Genomic DNA, 22,810 nt, shown 5'->3' with positions numbered 1-22,810 from the left:
AACACGCTGTACAATACAAGTAGAACGTTGTATATGGGCACGTAGATGCATTGTCTGTCTTTAAGCGCTAACAATACCTGCAGTCTCAAATAAAACATTTAACGTCAACAATCAGAGCGTAAATAAAATATCATTGGCTGCATAAAAGTTAAACCCAAATAATAACATCTCTCGGTAGACGACAGAAGCGGTGCAGGGCTCTGTTCCGGTACTTCTTAGACCTCCCGTTCTCTGAAGGGTGAAGTCAACAACTGCTCGGGTGTCCCTCCTCTGTTCTGAAGAGAGCGTAAACACACGCAGCACCCTCCCCCCCCCCCCCCTCCCCCCCCGCACGGCGGGATGCCTTTCCGCGTGTGAGCACATGTATAAAAACAAGAAGGTCCAGCAGACGCTGGAGACTCAGAGCCAGACGCAAACAGGACTGCAGCAAGAGGATTGTGAGTTCCCCCTCAGAACTGGATTATAATCTCACCCGGACTACTCTGGTAACTACTGACTGACTCACTGGATCTTTAAAGAATATATTTTTATAATCTATAATCTATAATCTATAATTGGTCATTGTTTGACAAACTTAAAGAAAGTTGGGTTTGTTTTCCAATAATTCCATAATTATCTTTGTGCAAAGTGTTAACAGTAGAAACAATATCAAATGTGCATTTTTTAAATCAATAAATATGTTTAAACTTATTTTCCATTGAATGGAAGGCGAAGGTCATGCCAGCCAACTTGTCGAGCGTTTGAGGAACTTTGTAGAGGAACTCCTAAATCAAATGTCAGCATGTGGAATATGTCAAGTGACGTCCTTACTTAGTGTGGGTCCGGTTTACTGCCATACAAGCAACGGAAAAACATCCAGACCTCAGTGTGTGACCACTCACACACCGGAGAGCTGCAAACACATAATTCAGCTCTGCAGTTGACGGTGATAACATCAGTGATGTTAAGCCAGTGTCGCTCACAGTTAGACCCAACTCACTACAACTTACACACTTCATTCATCCAAACCTCCAAACGAATCCTGATCCATTCTGTGTTTCGGTTCTCAGACACACAGAACCGAACCTTGTCGCTGCACACGTATGATGAGCAGGCGTACCTAAGTGACCACGCAGCTCACCGGCCGAACAGGCAGCTCACCCAACCCGCAGCCATGGTGGGCATCAAACCCACGGACGTCGCGCCCGGTGCTGCCATCAAGGTGATCGGCGCGGGCACGGCAGCCTGCTTCGCCGACCTCATCACCTTCCCGCTGGACACGGCCAAAGTGCGACTGCAGGTAGGCCCCCCCCCCTCGCCGGAGCCCAGAAGTCCGACACGCCAGGGGAGGAAGGAGAACCGGTTGAGGTTAACCCAGGTCTCTCCTGTGACCCCCAGATCCAGGGCGAGGGTGTTCCCGGGGCCCTCCGCTATAAGGGCGTGTTCGGGACCATCACCACCATGGTGCGGACCGAGGGGGCCCGGAGCCTCTACAACGGCCTCGTCGCGGGGCTCCAGAGGCAGATGAGCTTCGCCTCCATCCGCATCGGCCTCTACGACTCCATGAAGGTGTTCTACACCCGCGGCTCTGACAGTGAGTACCCAGCCCCGTGTGTGTCCGTCCGACCTGTGTCCCTGCCCCCTGGGGCGGCCCACTAACCCACTGACCCCCCCCCCCCCCCCCCACCCCCCCCCCCCCCCCCCCCCTCTGGGTACAGGCGCCGGCATCGTGGTGCGGCTCATGGCGGGCTGCACGACGGGGGCCCTGGCGGTGGCGCTGGCCCAGCCCACCGACGTGGTGAAGGTGCGCTTCCAGGCCCAGGCGAGGCTAGAGGACGGAGGGAGGAGGTACAACGGAACCATGGACGCCTACCGCACCATCGCCCGCACCGAGGGGGTCCGGGGCCTCTGGAAAGGTAAACCCACCCCAGCTGTGTCACTCCCGTCACCGTTAGCCCCCAGCCCAGGAGGTTGTTCACGCGTGTTCTCACATCTTCTGATCCTCGCGCTCCAGGCTGCCTGCCCAACATCACCCGCAACGCCATCGTGAACTGCGCCGAGCTGGTGACCTACGACCTCATCAAGGAGCTGATCCTGAAGCACAACCTGATGACAGGTGAGCGCCGCCTCCACGACGCGCCCGCACGTCTCCGCCTCGAAGCGGTCGAGCGCGCCCCCCCCCTCCTCCGTCCCTCTGTCTGACCCACGTCTGGACGTTGCCTTGCCCCCCCCCCCCAACAGACAACCTGCCGTGCCACTTCTCGGCCGCCTTCGCGGCGGGCTTCTGCACGACGGTGGTGGCGTCGCCGGTGGACGTGGTGAAGACGCGCTTCATGAACTCGGAGCCGGGCCGCTACGACGGCGCCATGCGCTGTGCGCTCACCATGCTCCAGAAGGAGGGGTTCTCCGCCTTCTATAAGGGGTAGGTCCGCCACCCAGGGGCCCAAGGATGTAGGGGCCCTCAATGGTTCATAAGGGCCCTTCTACTCACAGGAAGGAGGCTCCACAGACCTTATCATTACATTGTGATATTTTACGCCAAAGAGAAAATAATTACTAAGTGTTGACATCCTCTTTTCTAAATACTCACATGATTTAACCAGGATGCGAAACCTGCTGCCTCTTGAGTAACGTCACCTCAACTTCCTGTTGCTCTGTGTTGTTGTTGTTGTTGTCCAGCTTCGTGCCGTCCTTCCTGCGGATGGGGTCCTGGAACGTGGTGATGTTCGTGTCCTACGAGCAGATCAAGCGAGGCCTGTCCCGGGCCCAGCAGTCCTGGGAGGCTCCATCGTGACCTCCCTGGTCCTTCACTCAAACTTTTCCCCCAATGAGGGCGGAGACCGAGACCACAGGCTGGTTGAGGGGCAGGTACGACCTCCACCGCAGCGCCCAGGGCAACCAGGACCCCCTCCCCCCCCCCCGGGGATGGAGACCAGAGCCTCAATGACTCAAAGCCTCAGAGACTCATAGACTGAAGGACTCAGGACCTGAGGGTACCAGAGGAACATCTGGAAGGAGGGGCCCGTTCGCGGGCGGGGTCCTCCAGATGGATATTACAGGATATGTCGTTTTTATATTTAGGGGTTATCCGACGTGTGTAACCGAGATGGTCTGTGTTTGTTACCAGTTTTGTGGTAGTTTTTTTTTGTTTTTGTTTCAATGCGTTTTGTATTGATTAGCTCATGGGAACCTTGCTAGGATCGGACTGGTCTTACACCTGGCGAGGGCTGTAGACTGGGAGGGATGGGACTGGGACTGGTCTTACACCTGGCGAGGGCCGTAGACTGGGAGGGATGGGACAGGGACTGGTCGTACAGCTTGAAGGGGCCTTTTTTTTTGTGTCCCTTTTAAGGTATTAAGTATTATTTAAAGGATTGTATTGTAACCACTGTATTATGGATTGTTGAACTGAGTTAATGTTTACAGGTGTTTGTACAAACAGGTGTTTTTACATTCTAATATCCATGTTCAAACTGGAGTTGAAACTTTTCTATGAAACAATACTTACTGCTGGTCAATAAGTCGATGTGCAAATATTATATATGAATAATGTCCTAAAGAATATGTATATAGGTCAAAGTGTGGATTAATAAATACTTCCAATTATGTTTCCTTTTCATCATATTTCATGAAATATTTTATTGATCGTCATTGAGAAGGGATCCTGCAGCAGCTATTACAATATCCATCAGTATTTACATCTATAGGTAGTCTCATATCTATCAATATTTACCTCTATAGCGACTCATATCTCTCAATAGTTATATTTAAAGCTACAGTCCCATATATATCAATAGTTATAGATCTTATATCTTCATATCTTCATATAAAGTCATATCTTTATATATATATTAAGGTTAGGGTTGATTGTCTATATACAATCCAGGGACTCATACATTAACTTGAGAACCTTTAGGATTCTGAAGTCAAAGCACTTCCTTAAATGATGACTAGAAGGAAAACTGCCAGACAGACAGAAAGAGCAACCGAAAGGCAAGCAGGCAGACAGAAATGCACACCAACGGACTGGCAGACAGACAGACAGACAGACAGACAGCTGGCTTATGTAAGCAGCACAAAATGTAAGAGTAAAACTGAAAGAGGAACACATGTGGGTCAGACGTTGTTGAAGACGTTAGAGATTCTGTACATGTGGATGTGATTTGAGCGAGGGGGGATGCATGCAGTGTGAACCTCTCACGATGACTCAGCACAACGGTTTATGGTACAGCGTGTACCGCTAGGATTAGAGCTGGGACAATTATAGTTCCACCGGACTGCATTATATCTGGAGGTCAACCCCCAGCTCTGGTCCTCTGTGGAAGTCAGCCTGGTGGGGAAAGGCCCATCATGGTCAGGGCGACGAGATTCAAACCACAATAAATTAACGTACAGGCATACTTGTGCAAACATTCATTTAACATGTGATGAATTCTGTATTCAATATTTTGACTTGATTATTTTAACTCACTTGAGCTGAAGAGAGACACGTACACTGAAAGAGGAAATAAACGTTTATCAAAAACTTCAAAATGTTGTAACACAGATGTAACTTTACAGCGATGTTAATGTTTATCGTTCTCTGAGTATCATTGCTGTCGTTTGCATCCCTCATGTAGTTTGCATCGTTTGCAATGTTGGTATTGTTTGCGAGCATTGTCTCAATCGTCTCCATTGTTCATCGTGTTGGCGTTGTTTGTCATGTTCATTTTGGTGGTATTACTGTCCGTAATGTTCGTAATGTTAGCGATGTTCGTACTGGTCACATTGTTCAGGACTATTTGTGTTGTCGGTGGTACAGTTCTCAGATTGACAGGGCGTGTTTGATCAGTCGCTTGCTCTCCGGGGAGAGCTTCGGGGGGAACTGGGTGTCGAAGGTGAGGATGAGGTCCCCTCGGAGTCCCGGGTACTGGGAGAGGGGCATCCCCTCGGCCGGGACCAGCTTGCTGTACCCGGGGCTGCAACACAGACACACAGTCAGGCTCCACAGGCTCTAGCTGGGAGGGGAGGGCTGCTGTGAGATGAAGCCAGAGTCTGGTTTTACTCACTGCACGATGTCGTTGACGGGAATGTTGACGAGCCTGCCATCTAGTGTCTCCACGTCGACTGAGAACCCTGTCAGGGCCTGGAGGAGGAAACACCAGCAGCGTGTCAGAGCTTCAGCAGCTGGAGGCCTGAAGAACCATCGACTGAAGGGACCTCGTATACCAGGTGTAACTCACCATCTCTAGAGAGATAGAGGCCTTGTAAACCAGGTTGTCACGCTGTCTTGTAAACCAGGGATGGGGCTTCTGTCGCACTATGAACACGATGTCCGCAGGAACACTGTTTGGTCCCTGCAGGGGGGAGACATTCAAACGGTCCTGATTTGCATGATAACCATGATTCTCATACTGTAATTGCAACTACCGGTACTATATTCTATACTCTTAGATAAGAGGCAGCAGAGAGAGAGGTCATGTTTCCCGAAGCTCCGCTAGGCATTGGAAAAAACTACTTAATTCATCGTTCAGATCTACTTTATTTTATTCTATTTCATGATCATAATACTTAACGATGTATAGTTTGTTTCCGTCATCCTCCATTGCTCGATTCAACAATACATTTTGGCACTTTTTATGACTCCCGGATCAGACCGCAGCAAAAGCCTTGGACTTTCCTATCGCCAACATGCCTCTGTACTCGGATATCTCAGGCACGGAGACTGGGAAATGCACAGACTGCACCCAACTGCGACAGACAGTGGCTTTATTTGAAACGAGACTAGCAGCATTAGAAAAATGCAAAGGACTTCTCCAGGATACAGTGCCGATGGGTGAGTTTGCTGAGCTAACTCAGACAAATACACAGGAAGACCATACAATACTTTTTGACAGGTTAGAAAACTGGGTGGGGTTTTCAGGCACAGTCTTAAATTGGTTCAGATCCTACCTACAAAACAGGAACTACTTTGTTTCCATTGGCGACTTTATATCAGAATCAACCAACGTGATGTGTGGAGTCCCACAAGGTTCGATCTTAGGACCCTCTTTATTCAACATCTACAAGCTCCCACTAGGGCAAATCATGCAAAATAACAATATTGACCATCATTGCTATGCTGATGACACGCAAATCTATGTATCGCTATCACCAAATGACTATCGGCCCATAGATCTGCTGTGCCAGTGCATTGAGCAAGTGAAAGACTGGATGTGCCGAAATTTCCTTCAGCTAAATGAGGACAAAACAGAGATAATTGTATTTAGTGCTAAAACGGAAAGGCTTAAAGTAACCCAACACCTTCACTCTCTGTCCCTGAAAACCTCAATCAAAGCCAGAAATCTAGGGGTTATCAGGGATTCTGATTTACATTTCGACAGTCACATCAAATCAGTTACAAAATCTGCATATTATCACCTTAAAAATGTAGCAAGACTTAGAGGGCTCATGTCAACCGAAAACGTGTACATGCCTTTATCACTAGTAAGCTTGATTAATGCAATGGTCTCCTTACAGGTCTCCCAAAACAAACTCTAAGGAAGATTCAGCTTGTTCAGAATGCTGCTGCTAGAGTTTTAACAAAGACCAAAGAATTTGAACACATTACACCAATTCTTAAATCGTTACATTGGCTTCCTTTAGGTCAGAGAATTGATTTTAAAATCATGTTGCTAACCTATAAATCCCGACATGGTTTAGGCCCAAAATATTTAACTGATATGCTTCCAATACATCAGCCTTCTAGACCACTAAGATCCTCTGAGACCAATATGTTAATTATCCCCAGAGTAAACACAAAACATGGGAAAGCAGGATTTAGTTACTATGCAACAAATAGCTGGAATAAACTCCCTGAGGATTTAAGACTTGCCCCAACTCTGAGCACCTATAAAACAAGATTGAAGACTTTTATGTTTGCTTTAGCTTTCTTCTAAATCTTAAATACATTGCAATTCGTAAAAAAACTTCTTTTTTTTATTTACTTTGCCTTTATTTTACTAAAATGCCTTTTTAACTTTCCCTTTATTTTCTATTTTTACCAGAAAGATACATGATCTGATACCAGAGAGAAAGGATAAGGGTTTGAGACCCAAGTTCTGTTTGGGTTAGAGTCCTAGAATCTGGGTTGGAGCCCCAGAGAAAGGACCATGTTCCTTAGGTCGGGTTGGAGTCCCAGAGAAAGACCTGAGATCTGTCTTGGTTAGAGTCCCGACGTCTGTCTGGGTTGGAGTCCCAGAATAAGGCCTTTGGTTCGTGGTTAGAGTTACTAGAATCCGGATTGGAGTCCCAGAGAAAGTACCAAGTTCCTTTAGGTCAGGATGGAGTCCCAACGCGGGTACCAGAGAGACTGTTACATTGCACTTTCTATTTTACTCATTTCTTTGCATATGTTTTCTTTTACTTATCTATTATTTTATTTTATTGTATGACAATGTTTATATGTTAAGCACTTTGAGTCTGCCTTGTGTATGAAAATTGCTATATAAATAAAGTTGCCCTGCCTTGCCTTGCCTACCCTTGGCCCCACATATATGTTGCATAAACGTGTTCCATACTTCATGCTGTGTGAACATCTGCACATTCCACGCTCCATGTTTTTCACACTACGGCACAAAATGTACAGTTCTTATGGTAAATGTTCATATTTGATACTTGACCTACAGTACTTGCCGTTTCCTTTTTTTCTTTATATTTCATATTCATGTTCCTTTATTATGTTTATCATTATTGCTGTGCACTAAATTCAAGCAGACACCTCACCTGGTCTTCTCATATCTCTAGCAGACGTCTCACCTGTCCTCCTTATGGAGCAGAGCTCACCTGGTCCCCTTATATCAGGACTCACCTGGTCCCCTTATATCAGGACTCACCTGGTCCACTTATATCAGGACTCACCTGGTCCACTTATATCTAGACTCACCTGGTCCACTTATATCAGGACTCACCTGGTGTCCTTATATCAGGCTCACCTGGTCTCCTTATATCAGGACTCACCTGGTCCCCTTATATCAGGACTCACCTGGTGTCCTTATATCAGGACTCAGCTGGTCCACTTATATCTAGACTCACCTGGTCCCCTTATATCAGGACTCACCTGGTGTCCTTATATCAGGACTCACCTGGTCCCCTTATATCAGGTCTCACCTGGTCTCCTTATATCAGGACTCACCTGGTCTGCTTATATCAGGACTCACCTGGTCCACTTATATCAGGACTCACCTGGTCCACTTATATCAGGACTCACCTGGTCCCCTTATATCAGGACTCACCTGGTCTCCTTATATCAGGACTCACCTGGTCTGCTTATATCAGGACTCACCTGGTCCCCTTATATCAGGTCTCACCTGGTCTCCCTCCTCGGGGAAGGTGACCCGGGTTCCCTCGTTCCAGCCGGGCTTCACAGCGATGCTGAGGATCTTCTCCTTGATGCTGGAGGTGTAGCCATCCTCGTTCATCACCTGGACCCGGAACGAGGAGCGTTTAGTCTTCAGACGGTCGCTTCAGAACGGAACACGACGGGCTTAGAGCAGCCAACCCTAGTGCCACCCACCAGAGTGTGTGTTCAGTGTACGGATCCTGGACCCAAATCACAATCTGAAATAGACCTGAACCCTACATAGATACAAGAGGAGTCCTATACCTTCTAATAACTCATCTTATAGCTTATATCTTGTGCATCTGAGACGATCAGAGGGCGCCGAATGAGCTCTGGGGTGCCCCAGTGTGTGAGCAGAACGACGGGGGGACGGGGGGGGTGCTGTATCACAGCTGGGCTCCACGTTGGAACGAGGCCTGGTGGAGGTTGCGATGCAGAGGAACCTGCCCGTACCTCGCATGACTCAGCAAAACAGAAATAAAGCCGACGCCGCAGTCTACCCACACTCGGATGAATGAGACGAACGCATTAACGAGGAGTTAATTGGTCTCCGGGGGCGACGGTGGGAGCGTGTGTGCGCGGCGGTCACCCTGCGGGAGATCTTGATCTTCTTGGTGCAGCCGTGGTAGAGGTCGTCCAGGGTCAGGCTGAGGTCGCGTTCTATCGGGCCGTCCTGGCTCCTCCTCTCTTGGCTGGGGACCCCCCCGGACCCGTCCTCGGCCCCCACGGAGAAGTCTGGACCCCGCCACACATGGTTCAGGGAGACAAGGAGACAAGGAGACAAGGAGACAAGGGGACAAGGGGACAAGGGGACAAGGGGACAAGGGGACAAGGGGACAAGGGGACATAGAGACAAGGGGACATGGAGACATGGAGACAAGGAGACAAGGGGACAAGGAGACAAGAAGACAAGGAGACAAGGGGACAACGCTTCATTTGTGCTGTCGTTGTTATTGATAATATTGCTACTAGATACCATTGCTGCTCTATAGGCGTTAGAAAGTACTTCACAAGACAACAAGACAACCACATACTGTGGGTGTGGTGCTTGTTGTCTGAGGGTGTCTCCTACCAGCGAACGGGTTGTCGCCACCGAAGAAGAGCCGGAAGGTTTTGCTGGGGTTCTCGTGGAAGACGTACGGAGCAGACCACGCCCCGTTCCCCACGAACTCCTGGGGAACGCCCCCTTTTAGCCCCTCCTCCCCGAACTTGTCGTACGTCGCTTTCTTCCTCACTGGGGGAGAAACACGAATCACAGGCAGAACAAAGATAACTATGAGGAGGGAAACTAAAGCAAAGTTTATGTAAAGACCTGTTTTTTTTTAACCGATGATACAGCAGAGATACAAATGTCCTTTGAAAAGACAAGCGCATAGTCTAATAAAAGAGGAGACAGAGATTAATATTCCATGTGTTTGATTCAATGCCAAAGAATGAAAATAAGCATTAAATGTGTACATGTGATGTAATGCTTTACATCACATGTACATTTGATTTGATGTTTATTTCTATATTCAGGCCAAGGCTGCAGAAGATAATCAAATGCAACATTGAAAAATGTAATATGATTAAAGGACATTAATGTGTAGGCCTATAATAGCACCGGAAGTACATAACGAATGCGTAAACTTCGTACGGTCGCTCAGCACATCGTAAGCCTCCGCCAGGTCCCGGAAGACATCGAAGTAGTCCGGTCGGCGGCTCGGATGGTTCTTCAAAGCCAGACGCCGATACCTGAATAAATCAACGAGACGCATACCAGATCAATACAATAGGACCAGATCAATACTACGACGCACACAGGGATATCAGTTGGACGGATCAGAAGGATGAATACCACAAAAACAAATACTACTTACGACTTCTTGATATCCGCGTCTGTTGCGTTTCTGTTAATTTCCAATATGGCGTAGTAATCGATACCCATTCTGACCAGGCGTTTAAAACATAAACTACCATCTATAACACAATCATCCAACAAAGTTGAACAACGTTAACTTTCACTTGACGGACGGTTCAGATGGTCGGAGAGACGGCTTTCAGTTTGGTTGCTAAGGACTCTTCGTGAGCGGTTGTCATGGGAACACACACCCTCCTTCATCGATGCGGCAGGACCGCCGATAGAGCTTCTGGTGGTCGGCGTTCACCTTTACCTTTGTTAGGGTTATGGTTATGGTTATACGATGGTCTGGTTAGGGTTACGATGGTCTGGTTGGTCCAGGGAGGTTTGTTAAACTGGTGCAAGTCAGACATGACTTTACTTATATAGTTTTAAACATGTTAAAAACAACACATTTTACTTGTTATAAGCGTTATTATAACAGTCAAGATGTAAACAAGTCCCAGACACGGATTCAGTTCAGCAGCAATGACAAATGTGCTTATGTTTTTTATTTCAATTTAAAACCATTACAGACGGAAACATTAAAGGACTAAATGAATCAAAGAAGCTACCGAAATTATTTCCTACACATTGCAGTGTGTATTTCCAGCCTTGATGGAGGCGACGCAGTGGCGGTACATGGCCGGCGGCCGCCACTGGATTAGAGCGGGATTACAGAATTTAGTAAATCCTTTAGGATCCACCGAGAAAAATATTAACAGCCATAAAAAAAAGAAAAGAAAAGGAAACCAGTAGAAATAAATATTACAAGTCATTATGGATTAAATACAATGTGTAGTATAATCACTAACAAAAATATATTCAAAACAAATCCAAACAAAACAAACAATTTTCGATGTGTTCATACAGCTCTATAGCAAACAGGACCGAACTAGAGTACTCTACTCACACATTATCTCTACCTTTACCTTGGCCTCGGCTCTCATTAGGACTCTTACTGTGAAACATCCTCCTTACACCCTAGTCGTACAACTTTACCCTCGTCTTTAGAAAAAAGGGATAGTTTTGAAAAAAAAGAGAAAATATATGTAGAAAATGGCAGCCAAGGTGCAGTTTTACTTTAAAACTATCTATGAGGAGATAACCTTATATTTCCCTCTTGTTTGTCGTGTGGTTCTGTGTGTGTGTGTGTGTATGTGTAGGGGGGGGTTGGTTAGCTCTGTGTTTGGGGGGGAAGTTGTGTGCGTGAGTGTGTGAGTGTGTTGCAGCATTGCTGGGGCGTGACTGGGTGAGTCATCGGGGCGTAGCAAAGAGGAGCTGCCGTCTCATAGGGAGACCATATCACCCCCACCCTAACCTACGTCGGAGCACTGGACGGACAGCCAGCTTCCATCACCTTCTATTTCGTCTAACTCGTCTTACACGCTACAAAATAAGTATGGAAACAAATATTGTTTGCAGTAATGAGTTGTCGGCACAAACAAGGTCACAGCATTTTTGTGTGTATACGTACTGTGATTTCGTTACTTTAGCTTAACATAAGCACACACCAAATCGAGTGACTTGTGATGCCTAACGTTTTGATCGTCTCGTGAAGCGAGCCTACAGGAAGCTCAGTGTCACTCAAACGACACGTCGCACCTTCTCCGCCTCTAAGCCTGTCTAACGCGGCCAATGTAAAGGGGGCGGGGCTCACATATTGTAAACACTCATTTCCGAAGCATTGCATAAAGTCATCCAGGTGACCATCCATTGGTCAATCCAAAGTGGGCGTGGCTTACACTTAACAACATGAAGGTGTGATCTCGCCGGGGAACACCAGGTGTAGTGTCATGGGTCAGTCTTGGGGGGGTTGGGGGGTGAAGAGCAGGAGAGAGAAAGAGATAAAGACAGGCTTTAAGAAGACATCGGAGCAGTGTGGAAGGATCCAGGGGCGGGGCTTAGCACGCGCAGCCTCCCTCGCTGACTGGCTGATCGGGTGGCTTCTCCAGCTTGATGTCAATCACTGAGGAGGGGCGGCGGTTGAGGAAAAAAAACGATATACAAACCGACACAATGTTGCTTTGAAGACAGGGGTTTCGAACCCACAACCCCCTGGTCTGGAGCCACACCCCTATCTCTAAATCTCGTCAAATCGTCTGCTGTAAGTCTGACCTGTAGGCGTCCTAGAGAGACGATCCCTAACCCCAACCTTCCCCTTCATAGCACGCATCAGAATCCCCTTGAAGTGTCTTTGGATTGAAGCGTCTGATTAATAACCGGGGATTGATTTAAATAAAAGAAGGAGGATGATGTCACATCTGTGTTGATTGACAGCCGGGTGGTGGACGAACATAAAATGGATAAAAGCAGTTCCCCTTCGCACACTTGATGGACAGTATTAAGGTCTAAAGTATAGAATAACGTAGTTTCTACAAGCAAGTTCATCCCCTGGGAATTCAAGTGTGGGGAAATTCTGTTTAAAAGAGTGAAACACATTCGATTTGAAAACATCGACTTTTTGCTGCTACTTTCCCGACATAAACTAAAAGGTGAAGCACCTGTATCCGCCCACCAGGGGGCAGTGTGGTCAGAAGGATACTGTCTTCTCTGCTCTTGTCCTGAGTGGCGTCCATCCCGGGCAGAGCGGCTGCCACGCGTCTGAACAGCTGAGGGGGGGGGGGGGTAGACAGCAAAAAACACGGCCCATCAGACTCAATCACAGCTTTACGTCTCCAAACCCCAGCAGAGCTCTACTGGCAGTGTTGCTAATGAGTCGAGGCAGCCTTGAACCCGCATCCCAGTGACCTCGTGCCGGAGAGCAGAGCGAAGGCCGTAGTAAGGCAAGGCCCCGACCTCTGACCTACGCACTCTGCTGTTGGGATACGAGGTTGTGCGACCTCGCATCCCAGAAGGCAGTGTGGTGGGATGATTGATGGAGGATGATTTAAACCATGTTGCCTTAGGGCTGGTGTATACTTCCCCAGCAGCACGTCCGCAGTATGTATTAGCATGCAGTAAGGGTGTACGGTATAAACGGTATAGAAAGTACACCGGTGTGAATTTGCGCTATGGTATGGATTTTTTACGTTACCATGAGACCGGTGTGACCGGTACTCAATGATGTGTCTCACGCGTTGCAAGGTAAGTAACGCGTTCATAAAGTAACGTAACACATTTTTCACGTAAAAAGTAAAGTTACGCACAACTACTGAAAATATGGTAACGAAACAAAGTTCTTTTTTCGATGCGGCGCAACGTTACTTTTCCAAGGGACAGATTTTGACAGCCTTCTCAGGCTGTCAAAATCTGAAGGCTGCCTTCTCAGCCTTCTGTGATTGCGCTATTCCGCAATCACAGAAGGCGGGCTTGCTTGGGGCCTGTGTGCTTGCGCAATAGTCCCTTCACGAGCTCTCATTCCGCACCGTACGAGACAGACGCTGGTAGCGTGCAGCTGTCTCTGCATCTCAGACATCGCTTTCGCAGGGATTTTTGTCATAAGCTAGTCCTTATGACAAAAAAAAGCCAGCTGTTTACCTGTGTAAAGACATGGTTCCCTTTCAAAATGTCGCTAGAAAGGGCTTTAAAGAGATGGTCCAAACACTCGACCCCGGGTACGCCAAATTGAGATGCCAAAACTATACGGCAAGGTCCGCGAGCAAGTGGAGAAAGAAATCCATATCATTAAACATTAGTGTTTTCAGGGATGGAAGTAACTTGAGAAAATATTTTGCATTTGTTTTATGCAGTTTTGCTGCCTAACCAGTATTTTACCACTTCAGAAGCATTTATATCGAAATTAGAAGATAACATTAACAAACGTGATATAATACCGTGATATACATTTTAGTCCATACCGTAGAGACCTAGCATGTAGATAGAAGTACACAGATGTCTACACTAGAGCACAGCTCTGGACATGAACAGGAGAAGTATAGATCAGGCGTGAGCAAATCATAACACAAGCAGAGGATAACCTTTAACCTGGATGTGATTTCATGCTGATTTTCACTGCAGCAACACATTAAGCAATCAATCACTCGATCAATTAATCAATCGATCAGATGAGGGTGGGCAAGGGGGTAATTAGCATCCAACTCTCACTGCTCTGAAATGTCACTCAACAGGAGCCAATTTGTAGCAGGTTGCGAGTTTTGATAATCAATCTCCCCCAAACACACACACGAAGAAGCACATCAAGGCCCACATGCACAATGGAAGCAGGCTACACACACACTCGCACACACACACGCTACCTGTTTGACATTGTAGCCTGTCTTTGCACTTGTTTCAATAAACAGAACATTCATGTCTTTCGCTTTTTGCTCGCCCTCCTCTGTCGTTATCTGTCTGCAAGGCCACGAGCACGCGCGCGCGCGCACACACACACACACACACACACACACACACACACACACACACACACACACACACACACACACACACACACACACACACACACACACACACACACACACAGGGGTACAAGGTGAGTGTGTTAACAGAGGCGGTCGAGTTGTGCTCCTTCCTGCAGGGTCGGTGACCCCTGACCTGGAGCTCCAGCCGAGTGGGCACGCCCACTTGTGATGTCACAAATGGGTAGATGGCTGATCAACGATCAACGAGTCACCTGGAGGTGAAACAGAGCCTTCTAAGCAGAGAACAGACTCTCTACTAAGCCATGTTCGTCCACAGTGGACATTTAAATAGCTAGTAACACTAAATAGAGGAACAATAATGAACCATTAATTAACATTGGCTAATGCAGTAATAAGCATTAACTAACAATGATAACCATCAACTAATGGTCTAGTAATCACTTATGGTGTTCATTTTTACTAAGGTATTCATTAATACATCATTTAATAAGTAAGGCTTAGGGTAAACCGTTGAATCTACTTAAGAATGCATAAACTAATACCTTACTTTACGTGAACACCATTGTTAATCAATTAACTGTACCCTTATTTCATGGCGTTACCAAATAGTTGTACAGGCTCTGATCGATGGTGACCTGGTTGTCATGGTGACGGGTGACCTTCAGAGGAGGTCAGGGGTCGAACCGCAGCAGGAGGTCAGAGCACAACTCTCTCTTGACGTGCGTCTCTCTTACCTGCTTGACGTTGTAGCCCGCCTTGGCGCTAGTCTCTATAAACATTACATTTAGCTCCTTGGCTTTCCTCTCGCCCTCCTCTATTGACACTTGCCTGGTGGACAAATCGGTCAGCGCACAACATAGGTACATACACATAGGTACATACACATAGGTACATACACATAGGTACATACACATATTGATTAACACAGAAGTCACCACATATATAGGTACAAACAACTGGCCCTGTGTGTACAGTGTGTGTGTGTGTGTGTGTGTGTGTGTGTGTGTGTGTGTGTGTGTGTGTGTGTGTGTGTGTGTGTGTGTGTGTGTGTGTGTGTGTGTGTGTGTGTAATTCTCCCACAGAGGTTAGAGGAAGAGGGTATTGATCAATCCACAGGAACAATAATCAATGACTTAATAAGTGATCTCCCTTGGGGAGGAGGAGAGGAGGAGTAGTGGGAGAAGGAGGAAGGGTTTACCGTTTGTCGGCCAGATCCGTCTTGTTTCCGACCAGCATGATGATGACATCACTTCCCCTCTCGGTTCTGACATCATCAATCCACTTTGTGGTCTGCTGGAAAGAGTTGACATCTAGGAGGAGGAGGAGTAGAGAAGAAGGAGAAGGAGGAGGAGGAGGAGGGAAGAAGGGGAGGGTGGAGGAGAGGAGGAGGAGGAGGAGGAGGAGAGAAGAAGGAGAAGGCTGCTCAGTGACAGGAAGTGGTGATGCGTTGGCCCCTCCCGGGCCGTGCCTCATGGTGAGTCACTGGTGAGAGCCGTCCCTCCCTGCTGGTTTGGCTGGTTCTGCTCCACGCCCTCCCACCCGGGCTGGGACCCCCCCCCTGGGCGGGACCAGGGTCCGCGCGGCGCCTCTCACGGCCCAGCGGGGCGCAGAGACAGAACCATGACTCATAGCAACGCTACCACGCCTCCCCCTGGGCCACGAACCGTATCCAACGCAGCCACTAGGGGGAGCTCATGTACTGGCTGATGTGTGTAGGTGTGTTGACGCGTGTGAAGGTGTGTTTACGTGTGTGAGAGAGAGAGAGAGAGAGAGAGAGAGAGAGAGAGAGAGAGAGAGAGAGAGAGAGACAGAGAGACAGAGAGAGAGAGAGTGTGCGGGTGTGTGTGTGTGTGCGTCTCCACCCACTTGTAATGTCGTACACCACCACGGCGGCAGCAGAGTCTCTGATGTAGCTCGGGATGAGGCTCCTGAAACGCTCCTGGCCGGCCGTGTCCCAGAGCTGGAGCCGGATCTGGAGGTGGAGGAGGAGGAGGAGGAGGAGGAGGAGGAGGAGGAGGAGGGGGACGAGGAGGAGGACGAGGAGGAGGAGGGGGACGAGGGGGACGAGGAGGAGGAGGGGGACGAGGGGGACGAGGAGGAGGAGGGGGAGGAGGGGGACGAGGAGGAGGAGGGGGACGAGGAGGAGGAGGAGGAGGAGGAGGAGGAGGAGGAGGGGGACGAGGGGGACGAGGAGGAGGAGGGGGAGGAGGGGGACGAGGAGGAGGAGGGGGAGGAGGGGGAGGAGGGGGAGGAGGGGGAGGAGGAGGGGCAGGAGGAGGGGGAGGAGGAGGAGGAAGAGGAAAAGGGGTGTGAGGAGGAGATGGGGCAGGAGGAAGAGGTGGGGGAGGAGGAGGAGGTGGGACAAGAGGAGGAGGAAGGGTGAGGTGGAGAGGGAGGGTGAAGAGTGAGGAAGAGGAGCAGGAAAGGGAGGAGGGGTAACAGCAAAACAAAAAGAAAAATGACAAGAACCGATGTGAGAAATGATGGGAATAATGGTACGAAGACATCAAGAATAAAAAGGAATGGAAGGATTAGAGATGAGGGAACAGGGGAAAACACAGAGGTAGAGAGACACGGAGAGACAGAGACAGATAGAGAGACAGACACAGAGGTAGAGAGACACGGAGAGACAGAGACAGATAGAGAGACAGACACAGAGGTAGAGAGACACGGAGAGACAGAGACAGATAGAGAGACAGACACAGAGGTAGAGAGACACGGAGAGACAGAGACAGATAGAGAGACAGGGAGAGACAGACACAGATAGAGGTAGAGAGTTGCAGAGACAGGGAGAGACAGACAGAGAGAGAGAGAGAGAGAGCTAAGGAGAGACAGACACATTGACAGAGAGGGATAGAGAGCAAGAGAGAGAGAGACAGAGAGAGAAAGAGCTTGGCAGAGAGTAGAGATAGCATGCAGGTGATAAGATAGCATCCAGAGAGAGAGAGAGAGATCTCATTGGACGGGATCAAAAATCAAAACAAAATAACACAAATAATAATAATAGTCTGCCTTCACTTGCCTCCCAGCTCGCTCAAGTAAGGTCTTACATTTCAACCAATGAATGAATAGAGTTTCATGTGTGGAAAGAAAGGAGAGAGAGAAAAGCTGCTTTTAAATTAAACAAAGTGACTGCTCTGTTAGCCAATCACAGGAGAGCCGAGCCCTGTTGTCCCACCCCAGCACCTCTGCTCCGACACCACAACCACAACCACCCCCACCCCTACCAAGACATCAGTGCCCAATGTGGAGCAGAAGCTGGCAAGGGAAATGTTACCATGGTTACACTGTATGCCGGCAGGTATACAGCGAGAATTTGAATGAGAGCTAAATGGTTGAAATGAGGGGTAAATAAGTCTAGGCCCGTTTGTTTCAAACAGACCTGTTCACAGTCGCCCCCCCCCAGTCAAACGTTGTCTGCATCTTGAAGTCTCCGAACAAATACAAGTTGGATCCTAAGGGACCGACGATGAATACTTGACTTACCGTTCTGTCTTCAAGGTACATCGTTTTGGACAGGAAGTCTATTCCGATGGTCGCCTGAAATAAAACATGAGACAACGTGAGATGGCAGCATCATGGTGTTGAATACGCGCATGCTACATGGGCGAGTCGTTTATCAGTGTAACAGTAGTGTAACAGTAAGAAGAGGGTTTCTATGAGTGTAGCAGTGTGTAGGATGTGTCTCTGAGAGTAACAGTGGATGTGTCTCTGAGAGTAACAGTGGATGTTTCTCTGAGTGTAACAGTGGATGTTTCTCTGAGTGTAACAGTGGATGTTTCTCTGAGTGTAACAGTAAGTAGAAGGTTTCTATGAGTGTAGCAGTGTGTAGGATGTTTATATGAATGTAACAGTATGTAGGATGTTTCTCTGTGTGTAACAGTGGATGTTTCTCTGAGTGTAACAGTATGTAGGACGTTTCTCTGAGTGTAACAGTGGATGTTTCTCTGAGTGTAACAGTATGTAGGACGTTTCTCTGTGTGTAACAGTGGATGTTTCTCTGAGTGTAACAGTATGTAGGACGTTTCTCTGTGTGTAACAGTGGATGTTTCTCTGAGTGTAACAGTATGTAGGATGTTTCTCTGTGTGTAACAGTGGATGTTTCTCTGAGTGTAACAGTATGTAGGATGTCTCTCTGAGTGTACCAGTATGTAGGATGTTTCTCTGAGAGTAACAGTATGTAGGATGTTTCTCTGAGTGTAACAGTATGTAGGATGTTTCTCTGAGTGTAACAGTGGATGTTTCTCTGAGTGTAACAGTATGTAGGATGTTTCTCTGAGTGTAACAGTGGATGTTTCTCTGAGTGTAACAGTATGTAGGATGTTTCTCTGTGTGTAACAGTGGATGTTTCTCTGAGTGTAACAGTATGTAGGATGTCTCTCTGAGTGTAACAGTATGTAGGATGTTTCTCTGAGTGTAACAGCGGATGTTTCTCTGTAGCTGCAGGCCTCACCTGGTAAGTGTTATCAAAGCTGTCATACATGAACCTGGTGATCAGGGATGTCTTCCCCACTAAAGACACACAAACAAAAACATATGTTTTAAACTTTTGCTTTAACAAGTTTCCCACACATCTGCAGATTAGAAAGTGATATATTCTACAAAGGTAGTTCACAAAGACAGCAGAGCCAAGAAATGTGATGGAAAACCTTCAATTATCTGACGCTCATCTTGCCCCACCCATGACCCTGCCTTCTAAGAACAGCTTGTAGTAAAGAGAGGCCTTTGAGTACTCATTTAATCAGAAGTTTAAGAGATAGAAAGTGTTGTCTGTGCTGTCTAGACCCATTAGTAAAGGCTGCATTACCGGTGCCACAACTGGACTGTTTAAATGATCAAGTCCAGAGCAGTCGGTCAGTAGAGAGACTGCTCCTCTAAGTTAAACTGTTGGAAGCTATGTTTCTCTGACTAGGAGTATTCTTCAAGTGACAGTCATAATTACAAGGCATTGACGCCCCAGGAGGTTAGTTGTATAGGGCATAGGGCATTTAGCCCTTTTCTCTAGTCAAATTAAACTGCCATGGGATGTTCTACAAAATATTTTCGCCTGGGTAGAATGTTGACTTCTGTAATATAATCTGTTCAAAGGATGGCATGACTAGATTCCATCACGGTGTATTGACCGTTGTTACATAGTAGAGGTCGAGTTATCTGATATTAACCTGGCCTGAAGTGCCAAACCAGATTGATTACATTCCTAATACGTTATAATGATATACGATATGAAGATAAAGACAGCAGGAACCAGCTCGACCGTCTGGCTGACCTGGGATGGGTCTCAGGAATGTCGCCGGGCCACTAGATTACCCCTGATTCACCAAGTGGACAGACTTTATTCAAAATAGTCTACATACTACATATTGCTCAACTATTAGCGATATGATCGGTCATTCATTTAAGCCCACCTGTCGTAGAGGAGTTAAACCGATAAAGCATCATCGATGACGACGCTTCAAAAATACAAATACGTGCAATGATTTCAAGAGATATCGTCATAAGTCGGAAACTTTAAAATCCATTATTTATTCATGTCGTTGTTCTAATGGATCTCAGCCTGCTGGCCCGCTAGCCACAAACAGCTGACACTATTCCAACTTTACGGAGTTAGCTTAGCCGCTAATCGTCTCCCTACACCCCCATTTCAAAACCCTACCATCGGCGGACATTAGATCAACCATCCCCAGTGGTGTTGACTGTACTTACCACTCTGCTCCCCGAGGAAAACCAGTTTAAACTTCCTCAGAGGGTTCCCAAAGTCCCCGGCCGCGGACATGTTCAGAACGAGTGGGCTGTCGGACTTTGTGAAGCTCACTAGCGGCTAACGCTAGCTCCCCAGTGGTCCGGGATCAAAGTCTCTCTGATCCGCAGGGTCGCGGGGTTTGACAGTTTTATGTTTCTGCAAAATGGGGACGGATGATGTGCTGCTTTGACTGTGAGTCCCTGGAAATGCTCGGGGGACAGAGGAGCTACTGCGGCGGAGTCACCATGACAGATGACATGTCTGCTAGCTGTGTAGGAATAGTGGTTGCCTCACAGACAATGTTGCCAGATTGGGCCAGATTTCGCTGCAGCCAGGGTTGCCAGATTGGGCGGAAAATCGGACCCAATCTGGCAACACTGCTCACAGATCAGTCTTCTTCTGCAGGTGAATTTTCTCCTGATGGGACAGTCTTCTATCGGTCAATGCGTTCGCACACCTTAATGATTACATTTACTAAACTCCCGGGATAGATGGTCACCATTTAGGATTGGTTGTATATAATATATAAATAATTGGAATAAAACACAACATATCTGTATATAAAGTTGAATCAGGGACGGGTGAACGATAGAGAAACATTCAACTTCCGTAAACGTGTAGGCTTTGTTGTTATTTTATATAACCGACAGAGGGCGCCATAGCTCCCAGTTAGACGTGTAATCCATTCTAGTGTAGCCTACTGTTAATGCTATGGTCGTATATCAATCTTGTGCAACCTGCTTTCATAAAAAAAATTATGTTCTACATGAATGCAATCGTTAATTGTTAAAAATTCTTGATTGAGGAGGGCCGCCCGTGCCTTTCTGTTGGTTTAGAAAGTAAGTTGTAAATCATATTTTGTTGACGTAAAGATTATGGTCTTCATACAGTAACCTTTTTTCTCTAAAGGATTGAAGAAAACATGAAAGACACACTATAGGCAAAATCAGTTCAGTTGCGTAAGTGTTCTACCTGACCTACTATAGATGCATTAATTAACATTTAATGACAAAATACAAATACCCCCTTTTTAATCACCGATCAAACAGGATGTTGAATTTCAAATCCAATGTATATTTCTGTCTTCCGTTTATTGAATATATTGCTGTTTGGAAACATGACCTCATATGCTTATGTGTAATAATGTTGATGTAATGCTTTAGAATCTATTATGGTTTGTTGTGCATAGAACATTAAACTCTCCCAGGACGCACAGACTTGGCTTTCTAGATTAATGAGCTCCTGATGTAAATATGGGAATTATGAATATATAGAAAGAGTGCGAGAGAAAGTGTGCGTGTGTGTGTGTGCGTGTGTGTGTGTGTGTGTGTGTTTGTGGGTGTGTTTGTGTGTGTTTGGAGAAGGGCGTTGACCTACCTTGACCTTGACCTCTGGCCTCTGCTCTGTCCTACCAATGACCTCATGATTCTGGATTCATAATCACCTCTCATTAACTTCTCATATCAGCTGATAAGGATTCCCGTTATTACATTACATGCTATTATATTACAGTATATTACATTACATTACAGTATATTAAATTACAGGGTATAACATTACAATACAATATATAATATAATATAATATAATATAATATAATATGATATTACATTGCATTACATCATATTATATTATAGTACGATACATTACTGTATATTATACCATATTACATTGCTGTATTCATTCCATTCCATTATATTATACGACCTTATGCACATACAGTACGGGACTATTTAAAGCCCCCTCATACAGGAACCCCCCCCCCCCCCCCCTCCAAATGAAGGTAACCGTGGTAACGATCAGGCTGTACAGGCGTAGTGAAATGAGGTGGAAGTGAAGCGTGTTTTCAGTGTGCCACGCTTGAGTTGGCCGTGCGAGGTCAGTGATGACACACCTGCGCCTCTCGCTCTCTCTCGCTGCCACGTCTCACCCTGAACCCCCTGCTCCCAGAGAAAGAGAGAGAGAGAGGCAGAGAGAGGGAGGGGGAGAGAGAGGGGGAGAGAGAGAGGGAGGGGGAGAGAGGGAGAGAGGGAGGGGGAGAGAGAGGGAGGGGGAGAGAGAGGGGGGAGAGGGGGAGAGAGAGAGAGAGAGAGAGAGAGAGAGAGAGAGAGAGAGAGAGAAAGAGAGGGGGAGAGGAGAGGGAGGGGAGAGAGAGGGGGAGAGAGAGAGGGTGAGAGGGGGAGAGAGAGAGGAAGGAGAGAGAGAGAGAGAGAGGAGAGAGAGAGAGAGAAGAGAAAAGAGAGGGGAGGAGGAGAGAGAGAGAGAGAGAGAGAGAGAGAGAGAGAGAGAGAGAGAGGGAGAGAGAGGGGGATAGAGGGGCAGAGAGAGAGATAGGGGGAGAGAGGGGGGAGAGAGAGAGAGAGGGGAGGGAGAGAGAGGGGGGAAAGAGAGGGGGGAGAGAGGGAAGAGAGAGGGGGATAGAGAGAGAGAGAGAGAGAGAGAGGGGGGAGAGAGAGGGAGAGAGAGAGGGGGATAGGGGGCAGAGAGTGATAGGGGGAGAGAGGGGGAGAGGAGAGAGAGAGGGAGGGAGA

The 22,810-nt window shown here is 47.3% G+C and overlaps 3 protein-coding genes across 5 annotated transcripts; 1 reads left to right on the top strand and 2 right to left on the bottom strand.

Annotated features, from left to right (window-relative positions):
* Nucleotides 1-380: 380 nt before the first annotated feature.
* Nucleotides 381-3,733, top strand: LOC130385663 (dicarboxylate carrier SLC25A8-like). Of its 2 annotated transcripts, XM_056594284.1 has the most exons (7): nucleotides 381-485; nucleotides 1,050-1,279; nucleotides 1,378-1,573; nucleotides 1,698-1,895; nucleotides 1,994-2,095; nucleotides 2,221-2,401; nucleotides 2,659-3,732. In XM_056594284.1, the coding sequence occupies exons 2-7, from the start codon at nucleotides 1,154-1,156 to the stop codon at nucleotides 2,771-2,773; spliced, it is 918 nt and encodes a 305-aa protein (XP_056450259.1). In that variant the 5' UTR covers nucleotides 381-485; nucleotides 1,050-1,153; the 3' UTR covers nucleotides 2,774-3,732. The 2 variants fall into 2 exon arrangements, with proteins under 2 accessions (XP_056450259.1, XP_056450260.1); XM_056594285.1 differs by lacking the exon at nucleotides 381-485 and having other exon boundaries at nucleotides 2,659-3,733.
* An 832-nt stretch (nucleotides 3,734-4,565) lies between these two features.
* On the bottom strand, nucleotides 4,566-10,442 carry dnajb13 (DnaJ heat shock protein family (Hsp40) member B13). The gene is made up of 8 exons (XM_056594286.1): nucleotides 10,198-10,442; nucleotides 9,975-10,072; nucleotides 9,411-9,572; nucleotides 8,928-9,073; nucleotides 8,307-8,420; nucleotides 5,202-5,315; nucleotides 5,028-5,104; nucleotides 4,566-4,937 (listed from the first exon to the last, which is right to left on the bottom strand). Exons 1-8 carry the CDS (start codon nucleotides 10,263-10,265, stop codon nucleotides 4,784-4,786), a joined length of 933 nt encoding a protein of 310 aa, XP_056450261.1. The 5' UTR covers nucleotides 10,266-10,442; the 3' UTR covers nucleotides 4,566-4,783.
* A 243-nt stretch (nucleotides 10,443-10,685) lies between these two features.
* Nucleotides 10,686-20,588, bottom strand: LOC130385665 (ras-related protein Rab-6A). Of its 2 annotated transcripts, none has more exons than XM_056594287.1 (8): nucleotides 20,243-20,588; nucleotides 18,993-19,051; nucleotides 18,026-18,079; nucleotides 16,406-16,511; nucleotides 15,738-15,849; nucleotides 15,274-15,367; nucleotides 12,763-12,829; nucleotides 10,686-12,186 (listed from the first exon to the last, which is right to left on the bottom strand). In XM_056594287.1, the coding sequence occupies exons 1-8, from the start codon at nucleotides 20,310-20,312 to the stop codon at nucleotides 12,122-12,124; spliced, it is 627 nt and encodes a 208-aa protein (XP_056450262.1). In that variant the 5' UTR covers nucleotides 20,313-20,588; the 3' UTR covers nucleotides 10,686-12,121. The 2 variants fall into 2 exon arrangements, with proteins under 2 accessions (XP_056450262.1, XP_056450263.1); XM_056594288.1 differs by lacking the exon at nucleotides 15,274-15,367 and adding an exon at nucleotides 14,417-14,510.
* Nucleotides 20,589-22,810: the final 2,222 nt, after the last annotated feature.

The sequence above is a fragment of the Gadus chalcogrammus genome, chromosome 7, assembly GCF_026213295.1.
Source record: "Gadus chalcogrammus isolate NIFS_2021 chromosome 7, NIFS_Gcha_1.0, whole genome shotgun sequence".
NCBI classification, from domain to species: Eukaryota; Metazoa; Chordata; class Actinopteri; order Gadiformes; family Gadidae; genus Gadus; species Gadus chalcogrammus.
The sequence above is the reverse complement of the archived record's forward strand: the minus strand, read 5'-3'. Positions and strand labels throughout refer to the sequence as shown.